General features: G+C 46.1%; 1 protein-coding gene and 1 pseudogene across 2 annotated transcripts in view; both read left to right on the top strand.

Annotated features, from left to right (window-relative positions):
- TF (transferrin) overlaps positions 1 to 15,923 on the top strand; it is a 36,286-nt gene that overhangs the window by 4,121 nt on the left and 16,242 nt on the right. For both annotated transcript variants that reach the window (XM_011970225.1, XM_011970224.1), the window contains exons 3-9: positions 5,326 to 5,434; positions 6,196 to 6,372; positions 7,059 to 7,191; positions 7,996 to 8,051; positions 8,545 to 8,723; positions 9,493 to 9,670; positions 10,896 to 11,050. In XM_011970225.1, coding sequence (XP_011825615.1) covers positions 5,326 to 5,434; positions 6,196 to 6,372; positions 7,059 to 7,191; positions 7,996 to 8,051; positions 8,545 to 8,723; positions 9,493 to 9,670; positions 10,896 to 11,050 — 987 coding nt within the window. The remainder of the gene's footprint in view (positions 1 to 5,325; positions 5,435 to 6,195; positions 6,373 to 7,058; positions 7,192 to 7,995; positions 8,052 to 8,544; positions 8,724 to 9,492; positions 9,671 to 10,895; positions 11,051 to 15,923) is intronic.
- Positions 12,056 to 15,160, top strand: LOC105532139 (annotated as a pseudogene).

Genomic DNA, 15,923 nt, shown 5'->3' with positions numbered 1-15,923 from the left:
GGGTGACCTTGGGTTAAAAAAAAAACAACAAGGCATCATTCTTTGAGTCTCACTCCCTCTTCTCAAAAAGATGGCAGTTCCTCCCCTGCTGGTTTTCCGAAGTTTGAGGTATCGAGCCAATGTGTTGGGGTAGCTGAAAACGCTCTGTGCATACTGAGGTTTATGCACACTGAGGCTTATGTTCCATGGCAGGGCAGGGGCCAGGACAGTGATGGGAGGAGACAAGGCGGAGACAGAGCAGACTGTCATCTCCAGCTGGGAGCTGATGGTCATGCCTGCATCCCTCTGGCCAGCAGAGGGTGGTCGGTAGGAAACTGGGAGGCCATTAGGGCAACGTTCTATTGGCCCAGTCTCAGAATGCAGTAGAACTTGTGCCCTGTAGCGTTCATGGACAGGAGTGAGAGGAGGACGGGACTGAGGGCATGTGGCTGTCAAGGCCTTTCTAGGGGCGATGCTCTCTCTCCCTCAGCACAGGGAGTGGGTCTCTTCCATCTCTGGCTTCTCTCCCCCAGGGCTGTGTCTGGCTGTCCCCGAGAAAAGTGTGAGATGGTGTGCAGTGTCAGAGCATGAGGCCACCAAGTGCCAGAGTTTCCGTGACCATATGAAAAGCGTCCTTCCATCCGATGGTCCCAGTGTTGCATGTGTGAAGAAAGCCTCCCACCTCGATTGCATCAGGGCCATTGCGGTAAGTCGCTGCTGCCTAAAAGAGAGTGGAAGAAAGCCATACTTTCTCTGTCTCCGGTCACTTTGCAGCAATTCGTTACTCACAGGTAGGAGGCTGATGTATGGGGCAGTCAACCCTGACTGTTATTAAAATCACTTCAAAAATGGAAATGGGGAGGTTTTCTTTAATGTGTCTGGAAAGCAAAAGTCAAAAAGCACATTAACTTTTGCTTTCCAGACACAGTAGATGCAAGGGTGACTGTTTTGAGACACTAGGTTCTCTGAACTCAGCAAAAATATAAGAATGCCTGCTATCAGGCTGGGCGCAGTAGCTCATGCCTGAAATCCTAGCACTTTGGGAGGCTGAAGCAGGTGGATCACCTGAGGTCAGGAGTTTGAGACCAGCCTGGCCAACATGGCGAAACCCCATCTCCGCTAAAAAATACAAAAATTAGCTGGGCATGGTGATGCATGCCTGTAATCTCAGCTATCTACTTGGGAGACTGAGGCAGGAGAATCGCTTGAACCGGAGAGGCAGAGGTTGCAGTGAGCCAAGATCCTGCCACTGCACTCCAGCCTAGGTGACAGAATGAGGCTCCATCTCAAAAAAAATAAATAAGTAAGAATGTCCACTATCAAAATTATTATATAACCTTCTTTGGCAGCTTTTGATACACAACTGAGAAGACGAGTGATGCATGCAGGGGGAAGAGTACAGTGTCCTGATTGCAGGTGACAGCTGATCCCTTTGTTCTTAGGTCTACAAAATGCTCTTTATCCTTTCAACGTTGCCCCTGCCTATCTGTACCTGTCAGATCCCGTGCTGGGCAATGGGGCTGCAGTGGTGAATTAAACACACTGGTCCTTACCCTCAGGGAGCTCGTGGCCTAGTCAGGAGAGCAGAAAAACACACGAATAAGTAAACAACTAACTCTGAAATGTGGGGATGTACAATAGAGGGAAAGAGGAGAGTGTTCTGACAGGGACTCACTTTGTCCTGGGTGGTCAGAGACCATCTCTCTGAGAGTGATGTAATGAAGCTGAGACCCAAGGACTGAGCCTGGGTTGGTCCCAGTGTAAAATACACCAGGCAGCAAGCAAGAGCAGATGCAAAGGGCCTGAGGCAGAGCAGAGCGGGCTTATTTAAGTTGCTAGGGGGAAGCCAGGGTGATGGGAGCTGTCAAAGATAAGCACAGCCAGATATTAGTTTAGGCAGTGACAGTGGGTTTCATTCAGTAACTACTGACAGTGGGGGAAAGAGCTGGGCTCCATTCTGATTTGTGCAGCGGTGACGTGGGCATTTTAAAGGGAGAATGAGGGAGGGGAGAACGCAGGGCTCTGTAGAGTCAGAGAAGTAAAAAGGTAGAAAGGGCTGGTCAGTGTAAATGTGAGGAGGCCAGCTGTGTCTGATAGCTGGCAGTTCTCTTGATTAGGACTCTATTCTCCCACAGAGACTGGGAGACAGACACTCTATCCATCCTGATGATTGTGTTGCAAAGGAATGGCTCTCAGTCCTTGAGACAGATGCTTGTGAGTTTCAAGAGATACATATTCACAGTTTTAAGCCCTTTTTAGTAAATGCTCTTGGAAAGGGAGGTCAGGGGCCTATCATCAGTTGTGTGGGCTAGAAGAAACAGATACATTTTCCTGGCAGCACTGAGTTTTCTCAGGCAAGCACTTTAAGGGGAACCAGGGCCATCCCAGGGACAGAGATTTGTTCTGTTAGGAGCCGTGCCAGAGTCTGGTCAGGTCTCTTAGTGCAGGCGTTTGGACAGACTTGTCAAGTGTGGGAAATTCTACAGTTCTCGGCACAAAGCAAGCAGGAGGGTAGCCGAAGGGAAAAGGTGGAAGAGGTAGACACATCCAGATGAAGCCTGGCTTCCCTCCAGGAATCTGCGCTGGGGTTTTCCTCCTCTACCAGTGTCGTTCTGCTGGCTTCCCCTTGGCTTCCCTCCAGCCTTCTCTCTGTGGCTTTCCTTCTTCTGGGTTTGCTTATCTTGACTTGTGAGAGCTTGCTTGATTATAATCCTGTCCCTCCCAGCTGGCACAGGTTCCCCTGGGAACCCTGCAGCTCAAGTGCTGGACCCTGTGTTTTAGGCCTTAGCTCTTCAGCTCCCTGAGCCCCTGAGGCACCAGCGATTTCTTGGTGTCTTGGAAAAGAAAGACCAGGTTCCTGACCACTCTCCCAACCCCACTGCACTGGGCAAAGCTCTCGTTTGTTTGCTTCACTTTTATTCAGCAATGTGAGGACTGGGGAAGGGAAGGTGTTTGCAGATTAAACAAAACCACAAAGTGTGTTTCATACGTAAGGTCTAGTTGTTGTGGAACAGAAAGGCCCATTGTGTCTCTTAATTTTGTTTTGTATTGTGGTATATTAAAAATATGTTTTACAACCCAAATATCCATTGATGAGTGAATAGATAAAATGTGGTATACACAAATGATGAAATATTTTTAGCCTTAAAAATAAATGAAACTCTGATACATGCTGCACTGAGATGAACCTTGAAAACATAAGTGAAGCAAGCTAGATACAAAAGGACAAATATTGTAAGATTCCACTTTTATGAAGTATCTAGAATAGTCAAATTTATTGAAACAGAAAGTAGCATAGTGACTACCAGGGGTTGGGGTTGGGGAGAAATAGGAGGTAATTGTTTAATGGGTAAAGAGTTTCAGTTTCTGGAGATGGCGGTGAGGGTTATAAAACAATGTGAAAGCATGTACTTAATGCCACTAAAATGTACACTTCAAAATGGTTAAAATTGGCCGGGCGCAGTGGCTTATGCCTGTAATCCCAGCACTTTGGGAGGCCGAGGCAGGCGGATCACCTGAGGTCAGGAGTTCGAGACCAGCCTGGCCAACATGGTGAAACCCCGTCTCTACTAAAAAAACACAAAAGTTAGCCGGGTGTGGTGGCAGGCGCCTTAATCCCAGCTCCTTGGGAGGCAAAGGCAGGAGAATCATTTGAACCCGGGAGACAGAGGTTGCAATGAGCCAAGATGGAGCCATTGCACTCAAACCTGGGGAACAAGAGTGAGACGTCTGATATAGTTTGGCTTACAACATATTTTATTTCATTTAGAAATACTATTGTCTTATTACTTGATTGTAACACAACAAAGCTCATGGAACTATAGTTTTTGCTTTGTAATTTGTTTTGTTTCATTCTGTTTAGTTTTTTGAGAGTCTTGCTCTGTCACCCAGGCTAGAGTGTAATGGTGCAATCTCAGCTCACTGCAACCTCTGCATCCTAGGTTCCAGCAATTCTCCTGTTTCAGCCTCCCAGGTAGCTGGGATTACAGGCATGCACCACCAAGCCCAGCTAGTTTTTGTTCGTTTTGGTAGAGACAAGGTTTCACCATGTTGGCTAGGCTGGTCTCGAACTCCTAACCTCAGGTGATCCGCTTGCCTCGGCTTCCCAAAGTGCTGGAATTACAGGTATGAGCCACTGTACCTGGCCTGCTTTGTAATTTGATCAATAAGAAATCTTCATAGAGAACCGGCAAGGACTTCTGGAGAAATCATTTTGATTAAAGACATTTAAAGTACAAAAGGGGTAAAACTATGTGTTTAAGTGTCTAAATAAAAGAGTTTGGCTCACTTTAAGGATTTACATAAAAAAATAAATAAATTATAGATCCAGTAAGAAGGCAGCTATAGTATTTCAAGGGAGCTCTTCATTTAAAGATGAGGGCTTATAGAAGCACAAAGTCAAAAAGAAACATAACCTGAAGTAACAGTGTAATGATAAGAAATAAATCCGGACTGTCTGGACTCAAATCCCAGCTCCATGACTTACTGGCTACGTGGCCAGGGGAAGTGACTTAACCTTTCTGTGCCTCAGATTTCTCACTTGTAAAATGGAGCTGAGATAGAAAGACAGATGAGCTGCCCATGTGTTGGAGTGGACAATTATACCAGAGATGAGCAAGAATGGAAGCAATAATCAAGCTTTTGATCATTCAGTACATAGTATCACCAAGAAGCTAAACCCAGAGAAAGTGCCCAATCCCTCAGCAAAAGGGTCCTGCAGTTTTATGGACCCCGGACAGGAAGGAAGAGCATTGAGTACCGAGTCAGAGTGAAGATGAATGTTTTCAAGGTTTCCATCTTCCCCTAGAAAAAAAAAAAACCTCCACAGAAGCACCTGAGGAAGACCTCAAAGGAAGTCTCAAAATAAAGAGGTCTCTGAGCAAAGGCCATGGGTTAGGAATGAAAACAGGTGTAAAAAGAGCGTGGCCACCCCAGGCGAGCTGCATCCTTGCCAGCAGAGTCCCCTCCAGAGACTGCATTGCACTGGCTGTGCTCTGAGTCTGCGGTGGCGCGGGCGGCTTTCTCCCACGGAGCCTGCCAGGTTAAGCCTTCGTAATTGCCTATGGTAAAATCATGTAGGATTTTTGACCAGGAGCTGAGCACCTCACCAGGGAAAAGAGAAACACAATCCATCCCTCCCTCTATGCATAAGGAATAGGAATTTGGTGGGTAAGTGCCCTTGCAAGGGAGACAGAGTCAACTGAAGCCAGCAGGGCTGTACATGGTCTAGTCAAGTTCTGGCCCTGGGTCCGTGGAGTCCTGGTAGCCACTCTCCACTTGTGCGGGTTGAGGTGGGCCTTCCTTGGAAGTCAGGGCTTCATCCAGGACTGGCCTGTTCTCTTTCAGGCAAACGAAGCGGACGCTGTGACGCTGGATGCGGGTTTGGTGTATGACGCTTACCTGGCTCCCAATAACCTGAAGCCTGTGGTGGCAGAGTTCTACGGGTCAAAAGAGGGTAAGTTCTCCCTGGGACCCCAGGAAGGAGTTGTCACCCTTATTCTCTATGCTGAGTCTTGTGTTTTACAGGCAGGTTTTCATCTTTGGAGAGTGAGTAGGGAATGAGGGGCCCCATCAGCCACCACAGCCACACAGCAAGGCCTCCGGGGGCTTGGGGCTGGCCGAGGACTGGTGCTCCTAAAACTGACCGCTGCGCCAGGGGGATATGCTTACCAGACAAACACAGCAGGCTGTGTGCAGCTCGACCTGCTGCGGTCTAGTGATATGCCTGGGGTCCCTGGAGGCCTCTGGAGCCACAGGTACCACTCACATGGAAGAGGTCACTCTGGAGCACACACTCAGATGCCAGCAGCACTGCAAGTCTTCTGAGATCAACCTGACTGTCCCTGGGCCTGTGCCAGCGGACAGGAAATACTTTGATGGGCCTCTGTTGCCACAGCTCCAGTCTCCTGGTGGCTGGGGTTGGTAGGTGTAGGCAGACACGCTGCAGGGCCAGGGGAGACAAAGCACTCAGGACACATGTGCATGTGGCCTTCTTGCCCCTGTTTGCCTGGAGAGATAACATTACAAATATACCTTCTATGGTCTTCTCTCTCCCCTGCAAGCCTAGGCCGGTTTTCCTGATTCCCTCCTCCTTATCGCCCAGTCCAGTAAAAGCAAGGCCTCTCCACTCCGCTCCCTCCTCAAGAGTCCCGTGGTGATAAGCCATGTTTCCCTGCACCAGGCTGAAGGCCTTCCATTCACACTGTGCCTTTGCAGATCCACAGACTTTCTATTATGCTGTTGCTGTGGTGAAGAAGGATAGTGACTTCCAGATGAACCAACTTCGAGGCAGGAAGTCCTGCCACACGGGCCTGGGCAGGTCCGCTGGGTGGAACATCCCCATAGGCTTACTTTACTGTGACTTACCTGAGCCACGTAAACCTCTTGAGAAAGGTAAGCTGGCGGGAGGCTGGGTGCCCTAGAGCAGCTGCCTCTGCTCCAGATGCCCACACAGGCCACACTAGGCAATCACCCTCAGCAGACATGTGGGATGAACTCAGGTGGGGGAAGGAGGTTAACCAACTTTAAACTGGCGAGTCTGCTGCACCAGCCGCACTTGGGAGGTGGAGCTGAGATTTTTTTCTGCTCTGAGCTCCCGACACCCCAGCAGAGGCTGTTCTGATGAGTGAGGAAAGGGTGCAAGGCTCGGCAGAGGGTTTCAGTCTAGATGATGGTGGCTCTCTTGTCCACTTCTCTGGATTTCTTTCCTGGAGATTTCTCTGGAACCCTGCACCTCTCTAGGCAGTTCTATGTCTGGGGCATGGATCCCAGAGGGGACCTCTCTCTGAGTTGTTCCAGCCTCTGACAAAGCAGGGAGAGCGTGCACTGAGAAAGACCCAAGATAGGCCTTGGTTAATGGGAAGCATAGGCCTTCCTCAGATGGATGGTGGCAAGACAGAGGTCAACTGTTCCTATTAGAAATCCTTGATCTTGATGAGTTAGCATAAGGGCAAGCTGGGACTGCATGTGCTGGTTTGGTTTTAGTCCCCTCTGTTCCCTGATGGGCCTGGGCGGGGTGATGCCTTTGGCTGTGGCCAACCTCACTCATGCTCTGTGGTCCATTTCTCTGTGCTGAGCAGCAGTGGCCAATTTCTTCTCGGGCAGCTGTGTCCCGTGTGCGGATGGGACGGACTTCCCCCAGCTGTGTCAACTGTGTCCAGGGTGTGGCTGCTCCACCCTTAATCAATACTTCAGCTACTCAGGAGCTTTCAAGTGAGTGAGATGTCTGCTGCTTCATGGTGGCCAAAGTGCCAAATGTCCTCAGGGTGAGAATTCTTTGCTGGTCCAAAGCCGAGCCCTGCCTGCCTACAGGGGCATCAAGGTGGCCAAATCCCCTCCCAGTGAGTCAGAAGCACAACCTGGGACTCCTAGGCCAAGCCAGCCCATGTTCCCTTTCATCTGACCCTGACAAGCAGGCCCTTTTCCTGGGGGCCCTTCCTCTGTCCCCAGAGACCTCGAGCCTGGTCAGGGTCTCCTCTCAGTGGATCAGGCAGAGCCTGAAAGGACAATCATGCCTCTGGTGTCTGGGCCCACTGTCCAGGGACTGGCCCTCTTCCCTCAATCCCAGCAGTGTCACCTGCTCAGTACACTGCCTATCTCCTGCCCCCATCACTGTCTCTATTTGGGAAGCTGATTTCTTGCTCTCTCTTTTTACCTTGATTATATCCTAAAGTTTTACAACCAGCCAAGGACACATTTTCACCCTCAGGAGACACTATACCATTATCTTCTATTCCAGAAGTTTAAAAACTCTTTTCACATGAAAAATATCTTCAGTTGCATTTTGCTTCTTTGGGTTACTAGGGCTTTTTATCTTGTGTGAGCTCATTCCCCCATCTCAGCACTGCCCTGGAGGTCTGCACACCACATGGCGTTGCTTCAGCTACGGGGCTGCACAGAGGCCTTCCCCAGGCTCTAACCTTGTGTGAGTGCTGGACGGTGTGATCAGACTCTCCAGGTGCAGGTGGAGAAGGGCCTGCCCTGCAGGAGCCCTGCTGATGTGTTTCTTTGACCCAGGTGTCTGAAGGATGGTGCTGGGGATGTGGCCTTTGTGAAGCACTCGACTGTATTTGGTAAGTATGGGACAAGAATCCACCAGGGCCCCTCCAAATAGTGGGTTTTCTTTTTCCATGTTCCCTTTTTCATGCTCAGTCGTTGGACATGAGCATACTGTATTTCTCCTTTATCATTGCCTGGGTTTCCACCTGTGCAGAGTTGGGTACCTACGGGGTCCTCATCTGGATTCCTGGGCCTCATTCCATCATTCCACCTCTTCACACAGTGCTTCTGCCTCTGGGGTAGTGTTGCCATAACCAAAGACTGGGGGTTGGTCCTGCTAAGGTCAGGCTCATGGTGGAATGAGGAGCAATCACTGCTGCATGGGCATCAGAAGCCTTTACCTGGCTGTGGGGTCTTGAGCAAGTCATTCTTCTGCATGTCCTCTGGCCTTCAGGGGTCACTCCAGGCCTCTCAGCTCATACTTTCTATGATCAATGGAATTTCAAGGATGGGCACCACAGCCCATGGCTCTCCTACATTAGACTCACCTGGGCTTTCCCTCCCCAGAGAACTTGGCAAACAAGGCTGACAGGGACCAGTATGAGCTGCTTTGCCTGGACAACACTCGGAAGTCGGTAGATGAATACAAGGACTGCCACTTGGCCCGGGTCCCTTCTCACACCGTCGTGGCCCGAAGTGTGGGTGGCAAGGAGGACTTGATCTGGGAGCTTCTCAACCAGGCCCAGGTATCCCCACCTGCCATCCTCCCCTCCAGCTTAGTGCTCTCTGCTTGGATTTGGGGGTTTTCCTCCTAGCCATCTTGTCACTCTGGAAGTCTGCATGTTCAGGATACAGTGGGAGCCATGCCACATGCCATTAAATTCTCTAAAAGCTGGGACTCCTCACAGAGCAGCAGGGAGTCTGCTGTGGTGCTACCATCTGCTGCCCTTGCGTTTCTGGCTGGTGATATCTGAAGAGGCTCTGAACTGCTCTGTTCCATTCCTTTTTACCTAAACCAGACCTTCAAGGCCCAAAGCTAAACCCCTCCCCAAGGAGGCTTTCCATGGCCCTCCCAGAAGGAAATGGTCTCTCTCCCCATTCCCCTCAGCCTGGCTGGGAGGGGGCTGCTTGCACAGCGGCTTTACTTCCCGAGAGCTTGTGATTTGGGTTCAGCCAGCTTCCTCTTGCCCAGCCCTCCCATCTGTCCACTGAGAGTTTGATTGGCACCCACACAGGGCAGCCTCTGGATTAGCCACATTTCTTGTTCTCACTGATGTTTCAACCCGTTCCGTTCCGGGAGACAGGCACAGAAGCAGGTTCAGGGAAATCGCGGACCCACAAGGGCTACGGGCAGAGGAAGTGCTGGGTGAGCAGGAGCAGGTCCGACTGCCCTCTCTCCTGGCATCTTGAACTTTTTCATGTTGTTTCCTGCAGAGATTTGTTTTAACTTCAGTCCCTTTTCTCAGCCTCCTTTCTTCTCTGTTGCCATCCACTATTCTGTTTTTCTATGAACAGGAACATTTTGGTAAAGACAAATCAAAAGAATTCCAACTATTCAGCTCTCCTCATGGGAAGGACCTGCTGTTTAAGGACTCTGCCCATGGATTTTTAAAAGTCCCCCCAAGGATGGATGCCAAGATGTACCTGGGCTATGAGTATATCACTGCCATCCGGAATCTACGGGAAGGCACATGTGAGTACCTGGGAGGAAGCAGGTGACCACAAGCACTTGGGAAACCTGGTGAGCACAGGGGCCAGAGATTGAGTCTTTTAAGGGACCTGCATGCCTCTCCTGATGCTCCTTTTTCTGACCTGTCTGTGAGCCCAGTGTTAGACTGATGCTGAATGGCATTAGTCATTATGAGATGGCCTTGATGTCACCATGGGCTTTAAAGGAAATCCACTTTTAAAATGACTTGAATTGGTTCCAGTATTTCCTTTGCATCAATCAGGACTGCCTTGCCTACTTTGTGAAGCCAATTAGCTTATCACAGAGTAAATGAAATAGAACAAAATTATTATGTATTGCACATCTCCAGCCAGTCAACATGTGCCATAATGAAGAGGCGTTTTGAGAGAGGTTGATCCCAGTCCTGAATTTCATTGAGTCACTGTGGTTTTGCTTGACCATTAATTTCTTCAGCAGACATTTATTGAACATCTAGCCATATTCTCTGCTAGGTGCTGGATATAGGATGGCATGACAAATATATATTTGATTCTGTTGTTCTGGAAATTTCAAACTGGGGAGAAGATAAATGTTTAATAAATAATCATGCTATTGAATGATGAATTACAAAATAAGAGATATGCTTAAAAGGGGAAAACTTTGACAACAAAATACCATGGCCCTATGAGAGTGCAAAACAAAGAAAAACAGACCCTGGACTTGGGGTTAAGGCAAGGCTTCCTTGAGGAAGTGACTCTTGAGCTCAGTCTGAAAGATGAGCAGATGCACATTTATTCATCAGACATTTATTATGCTGACCATGTGTTAGCATTGCCCTAACCCTGAGGATGCCCTGGTGAACAAGACAGGCAGGACCCTTTCTCTGTTGGAGCTTATGTTCACCTGCAGAAAACCTGACAATAAACAATGAACATATAAATAAGAACACCTCCGGTAGTTAAATGCTATCTGAAAAATAAGAAGGAAAAAAACAGCCAGAGGTCATATGGTGCCCAGAGGTTGGAGAGGAAGGTTGACTTCTCAGAAGACATAAAAAACTAAATCTAAATGAGAAATCACCCAAGAGATTGTGCATTGACTTTGCTTTCTAAGATGATTAATTCCTTGAATGGGACTGTTTATTACTGGCGAATCCCAGCATTTGCATGAAGACAGTGAGCAGTGCTGATACACACCAGGCAACAGCTAGGGCCGCTTCTGATCTCTGGTTCTTTTTTTTATGCCATAGGCCCAGAAGCCCCAACAGATGAATGCAAGCCTGTGAAGTGGTGTGCGCTGAGCCACCACGAGAGGCTCAAGTGCGATGAGTGGAGTGTTAACAGTGCAGGGAAAATAGAGTGTGAATCAGCAGAGACCACCGAAGACTGCATCGCCAAGATCATGGTATGTCACTCCAGCCTTCCTAGGGCAGCGTCCCTGTCATTGCTGCCTGCTGACCGCCAAGACTGAGCTAGTGAGTGTTCCTGGGAATGATGCAAAAACCTGGCTCCCAGGAACCTTGCCCTGACTATGTGAGCACAGTCCCACTGGAGGTTCAGAATCTTTGAGTTTGTGGATCTGAAGGATGCCCACAGGGCTCAGTTTCCTCCTTGTATGAGTGTATGGTGAAAGGGCAGGCTGAGCGGTGCCTGCTTAGGGAGGCTGGACCGTGGTGTGGGTGTCCTGAGACCAGTGGTGTGCCATGGTCACTCTGGTAAGATCCTGAGTAACTGGTAGGATCCAAGCAGGTACAAATTTGCTTTGTTGATCAAAAGAGTATCCTAGCCAGGCATGGTGGCATGCACCTGTAGTCCCAGCTACTTGGGAGGCTGAGGCAGGAGGATTGCTTGAGCCCAGGAGTTCAAGGCTAGCAACTTAGCAGAACCTTGTCTCTAAAAACGTTTGTTGTTGTTGTTGTTGTTGTTGTTTTAAGAAAGTGTATTCCACGTTGGCTTACAGAGAATTTTTAAAATCCTGAATGATATTAAGAAGAAATGAAAAGTACTTATAATCATGTAATTCAGAGAAAATTCTCTTATTGGGATCATTTCTTGTAGGTTGCTTGCTACCTTTTACTCACCTCACAGTATCTAGTAAGCTTTTCCCATGTCATAAATCATTCTTGTAAAACCTAATCTGGAGCTTCTGTGTTAGTGCATACATCGAGATGGGGGAGGGTGGTTTGCCCAGAGAGAACATGAAGTGCCAAGCTCCACTCCCCCTCCTCCCCACATTTCTTGCCCTCTGTGTCTCTTCCATTTGGCTATTCTTGAGTTGGATCCTTTATAATAAATCAGCAAATATATTGAAACAAAGATGCATATTATAAAGTCACTAGTACCTCTTGCCATTGTCAACTGATTTTTGCTGAAATATGTTAATTCTACTTTTTGAGCACTTACGAATAACCATGTATCTTCAGAACTATCTACCATGAAGCAAAAACGGACCATCAGCCCCATTCTTTTATATTTCACACAATTTATAAGTATCACTTTATACTATTTTAACATACATTCCATTTTAGTTTTTGTCTGAGTCAAGACAAGAAAAACCAAACTAAGTTAAAGCAAAGCCTACAAATTCAAAACCTGAGTCTATTCAAATCTGTTAGCAGTTTGAGTGGTTGGGCTTCAATATTATACTCTGGATGTGAGACAATAGATAAAGTTTTTACATCTGTGAAAAAAGGAACAACAAAAGACTCTTGGGAACATGTGAAATCTTAAATGAAGATGATGAAGTACAACCCAATGGAAACATATTTTAAAAGGTTCTTCTTGCACATCATAATTTGCTCTCCTACGAAGATATCGTTTGAGCCTTTAACATTGGAAATAGCTTACAGATGTTGGGGCAGAAACCAAAGATCAACATTGCCATGTTCTGTGAGACCACGTCCAAGTGGATGATTGCTGGACAGGTATGTTTCATGCATAACATTTAGTTCATAAAATTATATGCTACTTTAGGAGGTCCAGGGTCTGTGGATTAATGAAACAGAAGTAACCAATATCATTGCTAGTAAAGAATTATTGGAAACAAAGTTGAAAGACATAGTTTATTTGGTCCCACACCTGTGACACATCATCACTGTCAATGGGAAGCCACTGACCTGTCCCAGTTTCCCAAGGTTGTTATCGTGACACCATGGCTGCAGTAGAAAGCGAAGGTGAATGTGGAAAACAGATCCCAGAGCGACCAGTGCCCTCAGTTACTGCAGTAATCATGTTCATGAGTAGACACACAGGACTTCCAAAGGGAGTCATGATCTGGCATAGAAACATCATTACTGGTATTACTGGGATGGCGGAAAGGATTCCCAGACTGGAAGAGGAAGATGACTACATTGGATATTTGCCTCTGGTTCATGTTCTAGAATTAAGTGTTGAGCTTCTTTGTTTTTCTCATGGATGCCTGCTTGGCTACTCTTCACCCCAGACTTTAGTGGATCAGTCTTTTAAAGTAAAAAATGGGCTGGACACTGTGGCATGCAGTTGTAGTACCAGCTACTCAGGAGGCTGAGGTAGCAGGATTGCTTGAGCCCAGGAGTTTGAGTCCAGCCTGGGAAACATAGTGAGACACCATCTCAAAAAAAAACAAGAAAACAAAAAACCGGAAGCAAAGGGTCTACTTCCTTCCAGGTTGAAACCAACACTGATGGCAGCTGTTCTGGAAATCATGGATCAGATCTACCAAAATGTCATGAATAAAGTGTATGAAATGACTAGTCTTCAACACAATCTGTTTATTCTGGCCTATAATTATAAAATGGAACACATTTCAAAAGAGCATAGTACTGGATTGTGTGGCAGCTTTGTTTTCTGGAAATTGTGAAAATATTCAGCTTTGCTAGGTGGAAATATTCAGTTTTTATTGTACAAAAATGCTCCACTTTCTGCAACACGCAGGAAGTTCATGAGTATGTTTTTGTTGTGGTCAGGGATACAGACTCACTGAACCTACAGGGGCTGGAACAATTACAGATGTGTGGATTACAATGCTGGCAGAAGTGGGAGTCCCATTAGTTTGCTGTGAAATTAAAGAACTGGGAGGAAGGTGGATACTTTAATATTGAAAAACCACATCCCAGAGGTGGAATTCTTATCGGTGGCTAAAATGTGACAATGGGATGCTACAGAAATGAAGCTGAAACAAAAGCTGATTTCTTTGAAGATGGAAATGGACAGAAGTGGTTATGTCCTGGAGATACTGGAGAGTTTGATGGTTGTTTACAGATGATTGATCATAAAAACGACCTTGTAAAACTACAGGCAGGAGACTGGGTTTCCCTTGGGAAAGTACAGCCAACTCTGAAGAATTTCCCAGTAATAGATGACGTTTGTGCATTTGCAAACAGTTAATCCTTCTTATGTCATTGGATTTGTTATGCCAAATCAAAAGGAACAGAACTAATTTGAAAGAAAGGACTTACAGGAACTTGGAAGGAGCTGTTTAACAGTTGTGACACAGAAGATGAGGTGCAGTAGTCCCCCTTTATGTGAGGTTTCGCTTTCTTGGGTTATACCTACAGTCAACTGTGGTCCAAAAATGTTAAGATACTTTGAGAGAGAGAGCGAGCACATTAATATAACTTTTATTATAGTATGTAATAATTGTTCTGTTTTATTATTGTTGTTAATCTCTTACTGTGCCTAATTTATAAACTTTATCATAGGCTTGTATGTATAGGAAATAAACATTGTATAGGATTTCAGGTTCCAAGACTGAGGGTCTTGGAACATATCTCTTGAGGATAAGAGGGGACTACCATACTTAAAGTACTTTCTGAAGCTGCTATTTGAGCATGTCTGAAAAAGTTTGAAAATCCATTAAAAATTGGTTTGAGCCCTGACCTATGGATCCTGAAACTGGTCTGGCGACAGGTGCCTTCAAGCTAAAACACAAAGAGTTTAATACACATTACCAGGCAGACTCTGAGCGAATGTGTGGAAGAAATGATTTTTCTCTTTTGGCATCAGTTTGCTACAGTGAGCTCAAATCAAATAGGAAATTATTTGAAATGCATGTTTCAAACCATGAGGCAAACTCCATTCCTCATATTCAACCTAGACTTTTACTTCTTAAGACATCACCATCTTCAATGGACAGGATTAGTAAAATAGTAGGAGAGCAAACTTGTGTCTGTCTCTTTTTTCCTTTTCCCTCCTACAACTACCTTTACCACCTGTGACTGTATTGTCAGTATAAGGAGTTTTCTGAATCATATTGAGGAAGCAGATTTCTAAAACCTCAAGTTTCTAAACATGACCTATATGTTCGATTTATGACTTTTTAAAGTTTGGATGTGTAGAGGGAGATATTGAAAGTATATAAAGTGGCCGTTGAGGGGTGCTTTTTAACTTACAGTATTAAAAAAATGCAAGGCTGTTGATGTGAAATTACATACATTTCAAATACTTATGAATCAAATCATTATTGAAGATAATATTTGCTGATGTGTAATAATTATCTTGCATAAATTGAGAGAAATAAATATAGCCAACTTATGTTTTAAAGGAAAAAAAGATGATATTTTAATGTTGATATCTGTTCCATAGTATGGATATGCTTCCATTTATTTAGCTATTCTCTGTCATTGAGGATTTAGTTTAATTTTCTTTTTGCTATTATAAATCACACATGTTATTTTCGCCCACTTACACACTTTGTCTAAATAGTTACCCACCGGTCTGATTGTTCTTTTATGGTTTATTACTAGAAAGTATATTGCCAGGTCAAAGGGAAATCTTACAAACCTCATTGAATCTAAGCATTTCTGAAATTTGGGACTTATTAGAGCTGAGATTTAGATCATTTGAAAATATTTGACTCATTCATTAAACACGTTGTATGCACCAAACACGGAAATAGCACTCAGCCAAGGAGGCTTACATTAGAGGCTAGAGCCCCCTTCAGAAGGTGCTGTGTTCCAGAGCCACAGCCACGAGTCCCTGACTCCACTCATCCATCTGCACATGAGAATTCTTGGTGTTAGAAATGTGTTGTAGGAGTGTCTCTGGGACAGTGTGTCCTATGAGAGGGCAAGAAGACTGAATGTGGGTTTTTGCTCTTGAACTAGGCACCTGGAGTTGATGATCAGTTCATGATGGTTGGGTGAAAAATGAGAGTACATTTGATTTTCTCTGCTGAGTGTGCCTGGTTGATCCTTTGGGGATTCAGTATCAGCACTTGCTGTCTCCCTGGCACTCATGTGCTGGTAAGGCTGCTTCAGGGAAACAGCTGGAAAGGTGGGTGGCACAGGAAACAGCCTCTT

The sequence above is a fragment of the Mandrillus leucophaeus genome, unplaced genomic scaffold, assembly GCF_000951045.1.
Source record: "Mandrillus leucophaeus isolate KB7577 unplaced genomic scaffold, Mleu.le_1.0 Scaffold935, whole genome shotgun sequence".
NCBI lineage: Eukaryota > Metazoa > Chordata > Mammalia > Primates > Cercopithecidae > Mandrillus > Mandrillus leucophaeus.
This window is presented reverse-complemented; position numbering and strand designations above follow the sequence as displayed.